Genomic DNA, 15,944 nt, shown 5'->3' on the forward strand with positions numbered 1-15,944 from the left:
CACTAGTTGGTGTCCAACTTCGGAATCTCTAAGAGCAAGAGTGTAGGAAGATAGAGGTAAATACTTATTGTTTTGAACTGTGAAACAATGATCAGGCGTGTTTAATGAAACTGGATGTGAATGGGAATGGCAAGATCCATGTTGCTTGTTTTGCAGGTACTGCAGTGACCCCATATTTTTGTTTGGCTAGAATGTTGGTAGTTAAGCCTGTTAAGAAAGCTGGTAGATGATGTTGGTTGAAATGCAATCATGAAAACCTAGATGGTGATATTACTGGTGAAAGTATTTCAGCGGTTGTATTCACAGGGAAAAGAGCCAGAAGGGGATAGGGGTTAGTGTAGTTCATAGCAATGAGAAATTTTGTTTTTTTGGTGGGGGGAATTGGTGGGTGCCTGAATGTGACTGAGAGTCATTTTAGAAGATGATCAGGAGGGTGGGTTAAGGATAAGAGAAAACTAAATTTGTAACATTGAAGATTTGTGTGAACTGTTGAATATGTTTATCCACTTCCCACTCACGAAAGTTTTGCTGCACTTTTTTCTCAGTCAGTATTACTGAGTGAATTGACTACATGATTTGGGTTGCATAGCTGTGAACTATCATGATATAGATGTTGATTTCCATAGGGAACCGTCCAATAACGGACCATTTATATTGGTATTGTTAATTATCTTTCGGAAAATGGTAGGTTTGAACTTTGCTGTCAGCAGCCCAGAAGATGATTTTCCGTGGTATCCCATTTTCACTTCAGATCAATGCAAGGGCTGTAACTTAATTAACGATACAGTCACTTAATTCCCAGCTCTAGCCCTGTCCTATCGCATCATTGCCATAGAACATAAAACCCATAACAAGAAAAAGTCTATATTATTTCGAGTAATTTAAATTTTGTGGGGTGTTCATAGTTATTTTTGTTTTTACAGCATATTAACATGTATGTATGTCAACCCCTTTGTCCGTTTCCTGATACAGGGTCAGTGATTTACAGCATATTAACATCTGTTGAACAAAAGTGCTTGCTCTGTTAGATAACACGGCCCATAACATATATTTTTATGAGAAATGACATTGATTGTTTTTATGATACTTATTTCTGTATGCTATAAGCTAATTCTTTTTCTATAATTTCTGTTGTAGTTGTGGACTGTATTTGAAGATGTCACTCCTGAGCAGATGTATGATGTTCTTCATGATCCAGAATACAGAAAAGTGTGGGACCAAAATATGATTGACTCTCATGATATAGGATTCATCAATCCCAATAATGATGTGGGGTACTATGCCAGTAAGAACTCTTTTTTATTTAGTGAAGAACTCTAGGGAAATATTATATAATATGTAGGTTTCCATGACTATGTTGCAGTATGTAAAAATATGGATAGTCACTGAAAAAATGAGCAGATGTTATTTTATGTTCTTTTGCATGGAATATTTTATCAGGCTTACTTTAAATTATAATAAAAATATAATTCACCTCCAGTATAGATACATACCCTGCAGATACCCACAACAAAAATTGTATCAATAGGTTCAATTGTGTCTGAGGAAAATTTACCTTCAGGGAACTTATGAAATTCTATAATATGCTCATTCTCTCTCTTTTTTTTTTGGCTGTGCATATGTATAATATTGCCTTCTTCTCTACAGGACAGTTGTAGGAAAATGCACCCAATATAATGTGTAAAACTTAATGTTCTCTTCCTGATGCTGAAATATGAATCTGAACGTCATCATTAGGCCATGCTTCAAAGTCCTTGTCTTTTCTTTATCTTGCTCCCTCCCCCAGTTATGGCCTGTCATAATGATAATGTTTCTATTCATGTTCTTATCTTTCTGCATATTACCTGTTAGATTTTGTCACTTGTTTGTTCCCTTCCATTCGTATTGCTAAACGGGGGAGGACTGCATAGAAAAATTAAAATTTTGTTCAGCTCACCAGTTCTGAAACTGCTTTTTCCAATACACCCCATGAGGGTGAGCTTTATTATGTATGCTGTGTGAGGGTGTTATCTTTGGGCGTAGGAGTAATTTTACGGGCTAGGAATGGGAAGAAATTGGTCATGACCAGTGTTGCCAGATGGGAAATACAAATTGTACCTACAGAACCGCCAAAATATCCTTACGTCTTCCTTACTAAGTTATATTTTTCCCTTACTTTGAATTTTAGTACCAGGTATTTTGTTTATGGGTATAAAGTATTCGATTGTAAACACTAAAATATCACCTTATCCTAATTTGAAATAACCCGACACCAATATGTTAACATGGTGAAGATTAATGCATATCATGAGCTGTTTAAAAACTGGGAGTATTTAAAAACGGAGGATATGATAAGCTCAGTGACTTAAAAGCTGGCTTCCCTCCCGGAAGGCTGGGATTCAAAATCCAGTCAATCCTGGGTTGAGATTTTCATCTTATCAATGAATTGTCTAAAATTACATAAATATTTACCATAGCCTAGGCCTACATAAAAATAAATACGAGGATCAGACAGTTGTGAATGTAGAATTGGTGATTAGTTACCCTTATCACTGCTGATGTCACATACCCAACAATTTGATGGACACCGTATTGCTCTCCAAACAATTCTTAATACTTAGCACAAATTATTTGCGGTCACGCCATTTGCATCTCTTTTAACAAGCCTCAGAAAATGCATATATTTAATATGACATACCGTAATTTGACTAAAATGCACAAATTCTTGGCCTCTGATATACTTTTTGTCTACCGTTACCAGTAAATATTTAACCTTACAATAACCTTGACTATACTAGTTAATTTAGTGCATTGCATTTCCAAACCAGTGCAAACTTTTGAATTTGGAAAAAGTGCCTGAGCCAGTTTAAACTAGTGTTCTTGTGCTTCAACTGTTCAATTTTACTGGTATTTATTATTTTGTCACCACATAAGCATGCACGTTGCTTTAAATTTATCTTCTTGAGGAGTCAGCCAACCCCAAAATTCATTTTCCTCTAACTATTTATTTTAAAATTCTTGTTTTCTGCATCCTTTTTTATCTTTAAAGGTCCCTTATCTTCACGTACCTTTTTAGGTGTAGACAGGTCTTACTGTTCTTCAGGTGCCATATACCATGCTAAACTAAATTAATAGATAAAGAAATACAATACATTTATTCTATTATAAAGTACTTAAAACATGCTAACACGTCAGTACCAGTTTCAACCCTTTTAGTGGGTCATCTTCAGCTGAAGAACCTATCGTCTTAATAATAACAACTTATAATGCTAAAACACAGCTTGTCCTAATTATGAATGACTCATGCTAACTTAAGGTGATGTGTTGTGGTAATAAAATATGATTGGAAAAATGGTTTTAAAAGTCTGCAAAGTTCACAAGTTCATTTTGATGCTGATCTTGATGTTCACTACTTTCAAACCAGTGTTGCGTTGTTGACACACTTATTTGAAAACGTTTCAATGTTGAGCTGGTAAAATATTACTACATTAATTGCGAATGACTAATGTTAAAATATGACATGTTATGATAATAAAACGTGCTTGAAGGAGTAACTTTGACAGTCTAGAAAGTTCACCAGTTTATTAAAACACTGTTTTTGAGGTTTTTATGTATTTTCACTCATTCATCCATTGTTTGAATGTTATACATCTATTTTAAAATATAAAATCTCTTATTGCTAAGTTGCATAGTGCTGTATTTATAAACTCTGCGTCAGTAGGAGATTTATTATATGATGATGTATCTTGATGAGCTTGTATAACGTCTTCATAAGCTCATCTCAGAGTCAATTTGTTGGGCTTTGAAGTTCTGTTAACTAATGTGCAGAAGTTCTCTTCATACTCGCGTTCATTGTATTGTGTCAAAAGATCTGGAAGAATTCTATATCAGTATGGATCAGTATGCTAATCGTCTGACTTGGCTGAATGGCCAGCATACTGACCTTCGGTTCAGAGGGTCCCGGGTTCGATTCCTGGCCGGGTCGGGGATTTTAACCTTCATTGGGTGTTTGTACTCTCTCCAACATCCCTGCAACTCACACATCACACATAATACTATCCTCTACCACAATAACACGCAGTTACCTATCCATGGCAGATGCCGCCCACCCTCATCGGAGGGTCTGCCTTACAACGGTTGCACTCGGCTAGAAATAGCCACACGAAATTATAGTATGCTAATCCAAATTTCAATCTGAATGAGATCACAAAAAAAGAAAACGTCCTTTTTTATGTCACCATCCCACCTTTAAAGAACATTTATTTAAAGAGTCAACAAACAAATGTGAAAACGCACAAATGAACCTCCAATAGACACGCTCCGCCCTACCCCAATTCCTCCCCAAATTGTCTCCTTGGCCCCACTACTTGCCCCCTCCAATGCCGCAATAGCTAGTCCTCGGCGCACACGAAGCAGTGCACGGCGTGCTCCCGACTAGTGCACAAGGACAGGCTAAGCCAACAGTAAGTAACACACACATTGACTTTCAAAACATGCTCTATACATTCTCTATTAGTTAAATTCTTTTCTTTTTTTCCATGAGATCTTTTGACACAATACAATGAATGTGCGTTTGAAGAAGGGAACTTTTGCACGTTAGTTTACAGAACTTAAAAGCCCAACAAATTGACTCTGAGATGAGCTTATAAAGACGTTATACAAGCTCATGAACATACATCATCTATATATATAAAATAACTTGTCCTGACTGACTGATTCATCATTGCCGAGCCAAAACTACTGGACATATAAAAATTAAATTTTGGGGATACATTCATATTAACATGTAGGCGCTCGCTAAGAGAGGATTTTTGGATATTCCATCGCTAAGGGGGTGAAAAGGGGGGGAAATTTTAAAATGAGAATATCTATATCTCAGAAACTTAAAAGTTTACAGATGTAAAAATTGGTATTTATAATCTCCTTTAAAAACAACGAAACACGTATTTTTTTGTTTTCGGAAAATCCCATTAAGGGGCATGAAAAATGGGGGGAAAAGGGGTTGAACACCTTTTATTAGGAGACTTATATCTCATAAGCTGAAGATGTTAGACATGAAAATTGAAATTTGGAATCTCCTTTGAAAAAGAAACACATATTTTTGTGTTTTTGGATAATTCGATGAATATCGGGTGAACAGGAGTGACAAACGGGGTGAATTTTTAAAAAGACTATATGTGCAAATTATCTCAGACACGTAACATATTACAGATTTGAAAACTGGTATTTGGTATTTCCTGTAAAAGTAAAGAAACATAAATATGTTTTTCAGTAAATCCACTTAAGGGGAACTGAAAAAGGGGGTGAATCATTAAAATTAGCGTATCTGCAGTATATCTCAAAAACTTAACATGTTGCAGATGTGAAAATTGATATTTGGAATCTCCTTTAAAAATAACTAAACATGTACTTGGAAAAGACGCTTAACGGGGGAGGGGGGTGGGGCGTGAAAGGATTGAAACATTAGTTGGATTATTTTTAAATGTATATATACATACCAAAAAATCTAAAGTTGTTAAAAACCTGAAAACTGGTACTTGGAATCTACTTTATAAATAAGGAAACACGCAAACACGCATTTGCGGGGGGGGGAGGGACCAAGTTGGTAGAGGGGGGGATGAAAACAGAGATGAATTCCTTTTACGAGGATACATATATCTCAAAAACTGAAGATGTTACAGAAGTGATAATTGGTATTTGGAAGCTCTTTAAAAGAAACGAGTACTGTTTGTTTTTGGAAAATTCACTTGAGTGGGGAGTGTGAAAGGAAGTAAAAAACTGAATACTTTTTCTGGAGAAACTTATATCTTCAAAACTGAAGGTTACAGACGTGGAAATAGGTATTTGGAATCTTCTTTAAAAACAAAGAAACACGCATATTTTTTGGGTGGGGGGAAACCATTTTAACAGGCGGGGGTGGAATGATAAAAGAGTTTAATTCTTTTCATGAGGATACTTAAATCTCAAAAACTGAAGATGTTACAGGCATGAAAATTTGCATTTGGAACTTTCTTTCAAAGTAAAAGAAACACGTAATCTTTTGTCTTTGGGAAATCCACCTAAGGGGGGTGAATTAATTGAAAAATTAGTTGAATACTTTGTATGAGGATACTTATATCCCAATAACTAAAGATTTTACAGACATGAACATTAGTATTTGGAATCCCCTTTAAAAACAAAGAAACACACATTTTTGGGGGGGGGAATCAACGTGGGGGCAGGGGCGGTGAAAAAGGAGTTTAATTCCTATTTATGAGGGTACATATATCTCAAAACTGAAGATGTTACAGTCGTGATAATTGGCATTTGGAAGCTCCTTTACAAACAAAGAAACAAAGAAAAGAAACTTGTCACGGGTAAACAATGTAGTGGAAGTGAAAAGTGTTTATTGAAGACTTTATTTGTAAAATGTGGTGATAATGTTTTATTTGTAACGACCTAAGCTGTACAGTGTAATATTTGTAACATAGATATTTGTAAATAGTAGATTTCAGTTCTGTACTTACTGGAAGTATCCAGAAATGTTACATGAATTTTTCAGCAGGGTATGTTATATTTTTTGGTTATGTCTTTTAGAATATATTTTCTGACTGTTCTAGAAATGAAAGATTCGCGAGCGTGTGTATTCGAAAATGTTATTTAAAGTTCGCGACGGGAGTAGGAATTGTGATTGGTGAATCTGTGTGACAATAGGCTGGCTCATGCATTCTCATTGGCTACTCCAAGGCCAGGGTTTACCTTTATATAGAGAGCGAGGCAGCATTCATGATAATTCGGTCTGTCTTGTCTTGTCTTGGCCTGGTCTGCCTTCGTCTGTCTTGGTCTGTCTGAAGTTTTACGTCTTGTGCGACGCCTCGCTTCCGGTATGGGCCACCTTCGGGTAAGCACTCTTGAATTCCGTTCCGGCTAAAATGCCCGTAATGTTCAGTTGCTATTTCGTATAGGAGTCCTTATGTAAATATCATTTTTCAAATTTAAGGATTTTACAAATACATTCCGAACAAAATCTGCCAACTTGCAACTTACGAACTATATTCTCTGTAATACACGTAACTTAGAAGTTCTTTGATAATACCTTCGTATAAGTTCAAAATTTCAAACCAACTATACATCTAGTTACAAATCCAGTTATACAAGGCAATTTACAGTGAAGTAAACGTACTCTCCAAAACTCTAGCATACATCAAGTGACACTGAACTACCAGAGGCAAATCCCAAGGTAAATATATTAAACTACAGTCTACATATTTAGTGAAACAAGAAATGGGAATGCCTCGAAAACAAACAGGCAAGCCAAGCTGAAAAGCTAAGGCGTCATAAATAATTAATTTGGCGAATCTAGGTTAGGTTAGGGCAGACTCCTATACGAAATAGCAACCGAACATTACGGACATTTTAGCCGGAACGGAATTCAAGAGTGCTTACCCGAAGGTACCCAGAAGCGAGTGGTCACACACGACGTAAAACGTCAGACAGACCAAGACAGACTAAGGCAGACCAGGCCAAGACAAGACAAGACAAGACAGACCGAATTATCACGAACGCTGCCTTGCTATATATATAAAGGTAAACCCTGGCCTTGGAGTAGCCAATTAGAACGCATGAGCCCGCCTATCGTCACACAGATTCACCAATCACAATTCTTACTCCCGTCGCGAACTTTAAATAACATTCTCGAATACACACGCTCGCGAATCTTCCATTTCCAGAACAGTCAAAATATATATTCTAGAAGACATAACCAACAAAATACAACACACCCTGCTCAAAAATTCACGTAACATTTCTGGATACTTCCAGTAAGTACAGAACTGAAATCTACTATTTACAAATACCTATGTTACAAATATTACACTGTACAGGTTAGGTCGTTACAAATAAAACATATATCTCAAAAACTTAAGGTTGCACACGTGAAAATTTTTACTTGGAGTCACCTTAAATAATAAAGTAACACGCATATTTGGTCGGGGGTGGGGGGGAATCAACTTAACGGGCTGGGGTGAAAAAGGAGTTGAATTATTTTTATAAGGATACTTACAGTATATCTCAAAAACTGAAGATGTTAGAGGCATGAACATTTATATTTGGAATCTTCTTTCAAAGTAAAGAAACACGTGTTCTTTTGTGTATGGAATATCCACTTAAGGGGGTGAATGAATTGAAAAATTTGTTGAATTCTTTGTGTGAGGATACTTAAATCTCAAAAAAATTAAATATGTTGTCCGGCTCCATGGCTAAATGGTTAGCGTGCTGGCCTTTAGTCACAGGGGTACCAGGTTCAATTCCCGGCAGGGTCCAGAATTTTAACCATCATTGGTTAATTTCCCTGGCACAGGGGTGGGTGTAGGTGTTTTCTTCATCATCATTTCATCCTCATCACGATGCGCAGGTCTCCTTCGGGCGTCAAATCAAAAGACCGGCACCTGGCAAGCCGAACCCGTCCTGCGATCTCCCGGCACTAAAAGGCATACAATATTTCATTTCATCTAAAAATGTTATTAAAGACATGAATATTGGTATTTGGAATCTCATTTAAAAATAAAGAAACACGCACTTTTGGGGAGGGGGAATCAACTTAATGGGTAAGAAAGGGGTGAAAAGGAGTTGAATTAATTTTATGAGTATAATATATCTCAAAAACTGAAGATGTTACGGACATGAAAAATTAGTACCTTCGAATCTCCTTTAAAAATAAAGAAACACGCATTTTTTTTCTCGGAAAATCGACGTAAGGGGTGTGGGGGTTGAAAATAAGTAAATAAAAAGTTCATATACTTTTATGAGGATACTTTATCTTAAAAACTGAATCTGTTACAGACGTGAAAGTTGGTATTTTGAGTTTCCTTTCAAAATAAAGAAACACATATTTTTTGTTTTCGGGAAGTCCACTTAAAAATCAGATCAAAAATTAGATGTATGGCTTTTCAGGCATTTGCTCTATTAACCAACGTTTCGTCTTAGGTCTGACACTAGACTCTTCAGAGTGGGATGTGTCAGACCCTACCCACTAACGCTGGGGTGTATGCAGGTGAACTTATCAATCTATCCAATTCCCTCCATGGGAACTTAGAATTTCCATTCGGAATTGCTTGGCGGGCATTAAGTCCACTTAAGGTGGAAGAGGGGTGGAAAGAAGTGAGGAAGAAGAAGTTGATTAAACTTATGAATATACATTTATCTCAAAAGCTGAAGGTGTTACAGACGTACAGACATGAAAACTGGTATTTGTATAACCTTAAAAAATAACGAAACACGTATTGATTTTGCTTTCGATAAATCCAATTGAGGGGCTGAAAAGAATTGGAAAAGCAGGTGAATTTTTCAAACAAGTACCGGTATATCTACATTATATGTCGTCCGGCTCCATGGCTAAATGGTTAGTGTGCTGGCATTTGGTCACAGGGGTCCCGGTTCGATTCCTGGCAGGGTCAGGAATTTTAACCATTATTGGTTAATTTCCCTGGCACGGGGGCTGGGTGTATGTGTTGCCTTCATCATCATTTCATCCTCATCATGACGAACAGGTCGCCTACCGGCGCCAAATCAAAAGACCTGTAGCTGGCGATCCGAAACCCTTCCTGGGATCTCCCGGCACTAAAAGCCATACGCCATTTCATTTTACATTATATGTCAAAAACTTGACATGCTAGAGACAAGAAACTTGATATTTGGAAAGTCCTTTAAAAATACCGGAACCTGTACCTTTTTGTTTTCGGAGAGGGCACTTAACAGGGGGTGAAAAGTAGTGACAAATAGTTGAATTATTTTTTGTGAGGATACTCATATCTTAAAAACTGAAAATAAGGAAACATGTATTTTTGTTTTCGGAAAATACATTAGGTGGGGGTAGGGAAAGGACTGATCAAGGGGCTGAATTGTTTTTATGGGGATACTTATGTATATCTCGGAATATGCTACAGATGTGGGAATAGGTATTTGGAATCTCCTTTAAAAATATAGAAACCTGTATTTATTTTTCGACTTGAGAGAAGACTGTTTCTCGCATGTACACTTCTATGTCGCATGGTCGTCTTAGCCCCAAAAGGTAATACCACAAACATGGTTTACAAAGAATTTCTGGGGTAAATGAAACTCAATTTTTGGGTGAGTTTTTATACTTTAGGAATTTTCAGAGAGTCTCTTAGTACAATGCCGAGGAACGATTACTCTGATCAAATTACGAAATCCACACGTGTGAAGCCGCGGGTAATTGCTAGTCATCTACATCTATAAAATAACTTGTTCTGACTGATTCATCATCGCCGAGCCAAAACTACTAGACATAAAGAAATTTGGGGATACATTCATATTTAGATGTAGGTGCTCACTAAGAGAGGATTTTTGGATATTCTGTCGGTAAGGGGATGAAAAGGGGGTTGAAATTTTAAGATGAGCGTATCTATATCTCAAAACTTTAAAAGTTTACAGATGTAAAAATTGGTATTTAGAATCTTTTTTAAATGTATTTTCTTTTTCAGAAAATCCCAATAGGAAGGGTCAAAAAGGGTGAAAAAGGGGTTGAATGCCTTTAATCAGGATGTTGTTGTTTGAGTCATCAGTCCATAGACTGGTTTGATGCAGCTCTCCATGTCACCCTATCCTGTGCTAACCTTTTCATTTCTACGTAACTACTGCATCCTACATCTACTCTAATCTGCTTGTCATATTCATATCTTGGTCTACCCCTACCGTTTTTACCCCCTACACTTCCTTCAAAAACCAACTGAACAAGTCCTGGGTGTCTTAAGATGTGTCCTATCATTCTATCTCTTCTTCTCGTCAAATTTAGCCAAATCGATCTCCTCTCACCAATTCGATTCAGTATCTCTTCATTCGTGATTCGATCTATCCATCTCACCTTCAGCATTCTTCTGTAACACCACATTTCAAAAGCTTCTATTCTCTTTCTTTCTGAGCCAGTTATCGTCCATGTTTCACTTCCATACAATGCCACGCTCCATACGAAAGTCTTCAAAAACATCTTTCTAATTCCGATATCAATGTTTGAAGTGAGCAAATTTCTTTTCTTAAGAAAGCTCTTCCTTGCTTGTGCTAGTCTGCATTTTATGTCCTCCTTACTTCTGCCATCGTTAGTTATTTTACTACCCAAGTAACGATATTCATCTACTTCCTTTAAGACTTCATTTCCTAATCTAATATTTCCTGCATCACCTGCCTTCGTTCGACTGCACTCCTTTACTTTTGTTTTGGACTTATTTATTTTCATCTTGTACTCCTTACCCAAGACTTCATCCATACCATTCAGCAAGTTCTCGAGATCTTCTGCAGTCTCAGATAAAATAACAATATCATCGGCAAATCTCAAGGTTTTGATTTCCTCTCGTTGGACTGTGATTCCCTTTCCAAATTTCTCTTTGATTTCCTTTACTGCCTGTTCTATGTAAACATTGAAAAGGAGAGGGGACAAACTGCAGCCTTGCCTCACTCCTTTCTGGATTGCTGCTTCTTTTTCAAAGCCCTCGATTCTTATCACTGCAGACTGATTTTTATATAGATTGTAGATAATTCTTCGTTCTCGGTATCTGATCCCTATCATCTTCAGAATCATAAATAGCTTGGTCCAATCAACATTATCGAATGCCTTTTCTAGATCTACGAGTGCCATGTACGTGGGCTTGTCCTTCTTGATTCGATCCTCTAAGATCAGACGTAAAGTCAGGATTGCTTCACGTGTTCCTACATTTCTTCTGAAGCCAAATTGATCTTCTCCCAACTCAGCTTCAACTTGTTTTTCCATTCTTCTGTAAATAATACGTGTTAAAATTTTGCAGGCATGAGATACTAAACTAATGGTGCGGTAGTTTTCACACCTGTCAGCACCGGCTTTCTTGGGAATAGGTATAACAACATTCTGCTGAAAATCGGATGGGACTTCTCCTGTCTCATACATCTTGCACACTAAATGAAATAACCTTGCCATGCTGGTTTCTCCTAAGGCAGTCAGTAATTCAGAGGGAATGTCATCAATTCCAGGTGCCTTGTTCCTATTGAGGTCACTCACAGCTCTGTCAAACTCTGACCTCAAAATTGGGTCTCCCTTTTCATCAGCATCAACAGCCTCTTCATGTTCCAGAACCAAATTATCTACATCTTTACCTTGATACAACTGTTGGATATGCTCCTGCCATCTTTCTGCTATGTCTTCTTTCCCTAGAAGTGGTTTTCCATCTGAGCTCTTAATATTCATACACCTAGATTTCCTTTCTCCAAAGGTTTCCTTGATTTTCCTGTGTGCAGCTACCTTTTCCAGGACCATACAGCCTTCGACATCCTTGCATATCTCCTTCAGCCATTCTTCCTTAGCTGCCTTGCACTTTCTATCCACTTGATTCTTTAATCGCCTGTATTCTTTTCTGCCCTCTTCATTTCTAGCATTCTTGTATTTTCGTCGTTCATCAATCAGGTCTAGTATCTCCTGAGTTATCCACTGATTCTTAGTTGATCTTTTCTTCCTTCCTAACATTTCTTCAGCAGCCCTACTGACTTCATTTTTCATGACTCTCCACTCTTCCTCTATAGTGTTTCCTTCAGCCTTTTCGTTTAGTCCTTGTGCAACATGTTCCTTGAAACAATCCTTCACATTCTTTTCTTTCAACTTGTCTAGATCCCATCTTTTTGCATTCTATCCTTTCTTCAATTTCTTCAACTTCAGATGACATTTCATGACCAACAAGTTGTGGTCAGAGTCCACGTTTGCTCCTGGGAAGGTTTTGCAATCCAACACCTGGTTTCTGAATCTCTGCCTAATCATAATGAAGTCTATTTGATACCTTCCAGTGTCTCCAGGTCTCGTCCACGTATACAGCCGTCGTTTGTGGTGTTTGAACCAAGTATTGGCAAGGACTAAATTATGATCACTGCAGAATTCAACCAGACGACTTCCTCTTTCGTTCCTTCGTCCCAATCCAAATTCTCCTACTGTACTACCTTCTCTTCCTTGGCCTACCACTGCATTCCAGTCTCCCATCACAATTAGATTCTCGTCACCTTTTACATTGTATTAAATCTTTTATCTCCTCATATATTCTTTCGATTTCTTCATCATCCGCTGAACTAGTAGGCATATAGACCTGCACTATTGTGGAGGGCATTGGTTTGGTGTCTATCTTGACGACAATAATTCTTTCACTATGCTGGTCGTAGTAGTTTACCCGCTGCCCTATTTTCTTATTCATTATTAAACCAACTCCTGCATTTCCTCTGTTTGATTTTGTGTTGATAATTCGGTAGTCGCCTGACCAAAAATCTTGCTCTTCCTGCCAACGTACTTTACTTATGCCAACTACATCTAACTTTAGCCTATCCATCTCCCTTTTCAGATTCTCTAACCTACCACAACGATTCAAACTTCTAACATTCCACGCTCCGACTCGCAGAATGTCAGTATCCATCTTCCTGATGATCGCCCCCTCTCGTGTAGTTCCCACCCGGAGATCCGAATGGGGGACTAGTTTACCTCCGGAATATTTTACCCGGGAGGAAGCCATCATCAGTACATCATTCATACAGAGAGAGCTGCATGTCCTCGGGAGTTAGTTACGGCTGTAGTTTCCCGTTGCTTTCAGCCGTGTAGCAGTATCAACACAGCTAAGCCATGTTGAGTATTATTACAAGGCCGTATCAGTCAATCATCCAGACTGCCGCCCTTGCAACTACTGAAAGGCTGCTACCGCCCTTTCGATGAACCATTCGTTAGTCTGGTCTCTCAACAGATACCCATCCGATATGGTTGCACCTGCGGCTCGGCTATCTGCATCATTGGGACACGCAAGCCTCCCCACCGCGGCAAGGTCACATGGTTCACAGGGGAGGTTAATCAGGATACCAGTACTTATATCTCAGAAACTGAAGATATTACAGACCTGAAAATTGGTACTTTTGATCTCTTTTAAAAATAAAGAAAAACATTTTTTTTTTTTTTTTTTTTTGGAAAATCCAATTAATGGGAGGGTGAAAAGGGGGGGGGGGGGTGAATTTTTAAAATGAGTGTATCTATATTTCAAAACTTTGAAAGTTCACAGATGTAAAAATTCGTATTTAGAATTTCCATTAAAAATAAAGAAACCCATATTTTTTTGTTTTAGGAAAATCTCAATAGGAGGGGTGAAAAAAGGGTTGAATGCCTTTAATGAGGATACTTATATCTCCGAAACTGAAGATATTACAGACCTGAAAATTGGTGTTTGGTATCTCCTTTAAAAAAAAAAAAAGCAAACACATATTTTTTTGTTTTTGGAAAATCAAATTAATAGTGAGGGGGAGTGAAAAGAGGGTGAATTTTTAAAATGAGTGTATCTATATCTCAAAACTTTGAAAGTTTATAGATGTAAAAATCGGTATTTAGAATCTCCTTTAAAAATAAAGAAACACGTATTTTTTTGTTTTCGGAAAATCCCAATAGGAAGGGTGGAAAAGGGTGAAAATGGGTTGAATGCCTTTAATGAGGCTGCTTATATTTCAGAACCTGAAGATATTACAGACCTGAAAATTGGTATTTGGGATCTACTTAAAAAATAAAGAAATGGGTATTTTTTCATTTCTGGAAAATCCAAATAAAAGGGGGGGGGGGTGAATTTTTAAAATGAGTGTATCTACATCTTTAAACTTTGAAAGTTTACAAGTGTAAAAATTTGTATTTAGAATTTCCTTTAAAAATAAATAAACATGTATTTTTTGTTTTTGGAAAATCCCAATGGGAGGGGTGAAAAAGGGGTTGAATGTCTTTAATGAGGATACTTATATCTCAGAAACTGAAGATATTACAGACCTGAAAATTGATATTTGGGATCTCCTTTAAAAATAAAGAAACCTTTTTTCTTTTGTCAAATACAAATAGTGGCGGGTGAAAAGGGGGTGGATTTTTAAAACGAGTGTATCTATATCTCAAAACCTTAAAAGTTTGCATGTGTAAAAATTGATATTTAGAATCTCCTTTAAAAATAAAGGCACACTTTTTTTGTTTTCTGTAAATCCCAGTAGGAGGGGTGTAAAAGGGTGAATAATGGGTTGAATGCCTTTAATGAGGATGCATATATCTCAGAAACTGAAGACATTACAGAACTGAAAATTAGTATGTGGGATCTCCTTTAAAAATAAAGAAATACATATTTTTTTGTTTTTGGAAAATCCAATTAATGGCGGTTAAACAGGAGTGATAAATTGGGGTGAATTTTTTGAAAGACTATATCTACAGAATATCTGAGAAACGTAAAATGTTACAGACATAAAAAGTGGTATTTGGAATCTCCTGTAAATGTAAAGGAACATAGATGACATGTTTTTGGAAACTCCACTTAAGGGTAACAAAAAAAGGGGTGACATTTTAAAATGAGAATTTATACAGTATATCTAAAAAAACTTAACATGTTACAGATGTGAAAAGTGGTATTTTTTATCTCTATTAAAAATAAAGGAACCTGTGTTTTTAGTTTTCGGAAATACCACTTGGGTGGAAGGGGGGGGGGCGTGGTAAAAGAGACTGAAAATGGTGTTGAATTCTTTTAATTAGGCTACTGATTTTTCAAAAATGAAGATGTTGCAGATGTAAAATTTGATATTTGGAATCTGTTTTAAAGGTATAGAAAGACGTATTCTTGCAAAATGCAATGAAAGGGGGGGGGGTTAAAGAATTGAAAAATTAATTGACTTAATTGTACGAGAATACTTACATCTAATAAAAACTAAAGTTGTTAGAGATGTGAAAATTGGTATTTGGATCTCCTTTAAAAACAAAGAAAAACCCGATTGGGGGGGAGGGGGAATCATCTTGGGGGGCGGGAGTGAAAAGGAGTTGAATTCCTTTCATGAGGACACATAAATCAAAAACTGAAGAAGTTAGAGTCGTGATAATTGGTATTTTGAAGATCCTTTACTATTAAAGAAACAAATATTTTTTGCCGGAAAATTCACTGGGGGTGGGGGAGGAGTGTGAAAGGAAGTGA

At 37.0% G+C, this 15,944-nt stretch overlaps 1 protein-coding gene across 3 annotated transcripts in view; it reads left to right on the forward strand.

Moving 5' to 3' along the window:
* The window catches only part of LOC136880821 (START domain-containing protein 10), a 74,410-nt gene that overhangs the window by 6,709 nt on the left and 51,757 nt on the right, over nucleotides 1–15,944 (forward strand). For all 3 annotated transcript variants that reach the window (XM_067153366.2, XM_067153365.2, XM_067153367.2), the window contains exon 3: nucleotides 1,138–1,285. In XM_067153366.2, the coding sequence (XP_067009467.1) occupies nucleotides 1,138–1,285 (148 nt within the window). The remainder of the gene's footprint in view (nucleotides 1–1,137; nucleotides 1,286–15,944) is intronic.

This window comes from Anabrus simplex, chromosome 9 (assembly GCF_040414725.1).
Source record: "Anabrus simplex isolate iqAnaSimp1 chromosome 9, ASM4041472v1, whole genome shotgun sequence".
NCBI classification, from domain to species: Eukaryota; Metazoa; Arthropoda; class Insecta; order Orthoptera; family Tettigoniidae; genus Anabrus; species Anabrus simplex.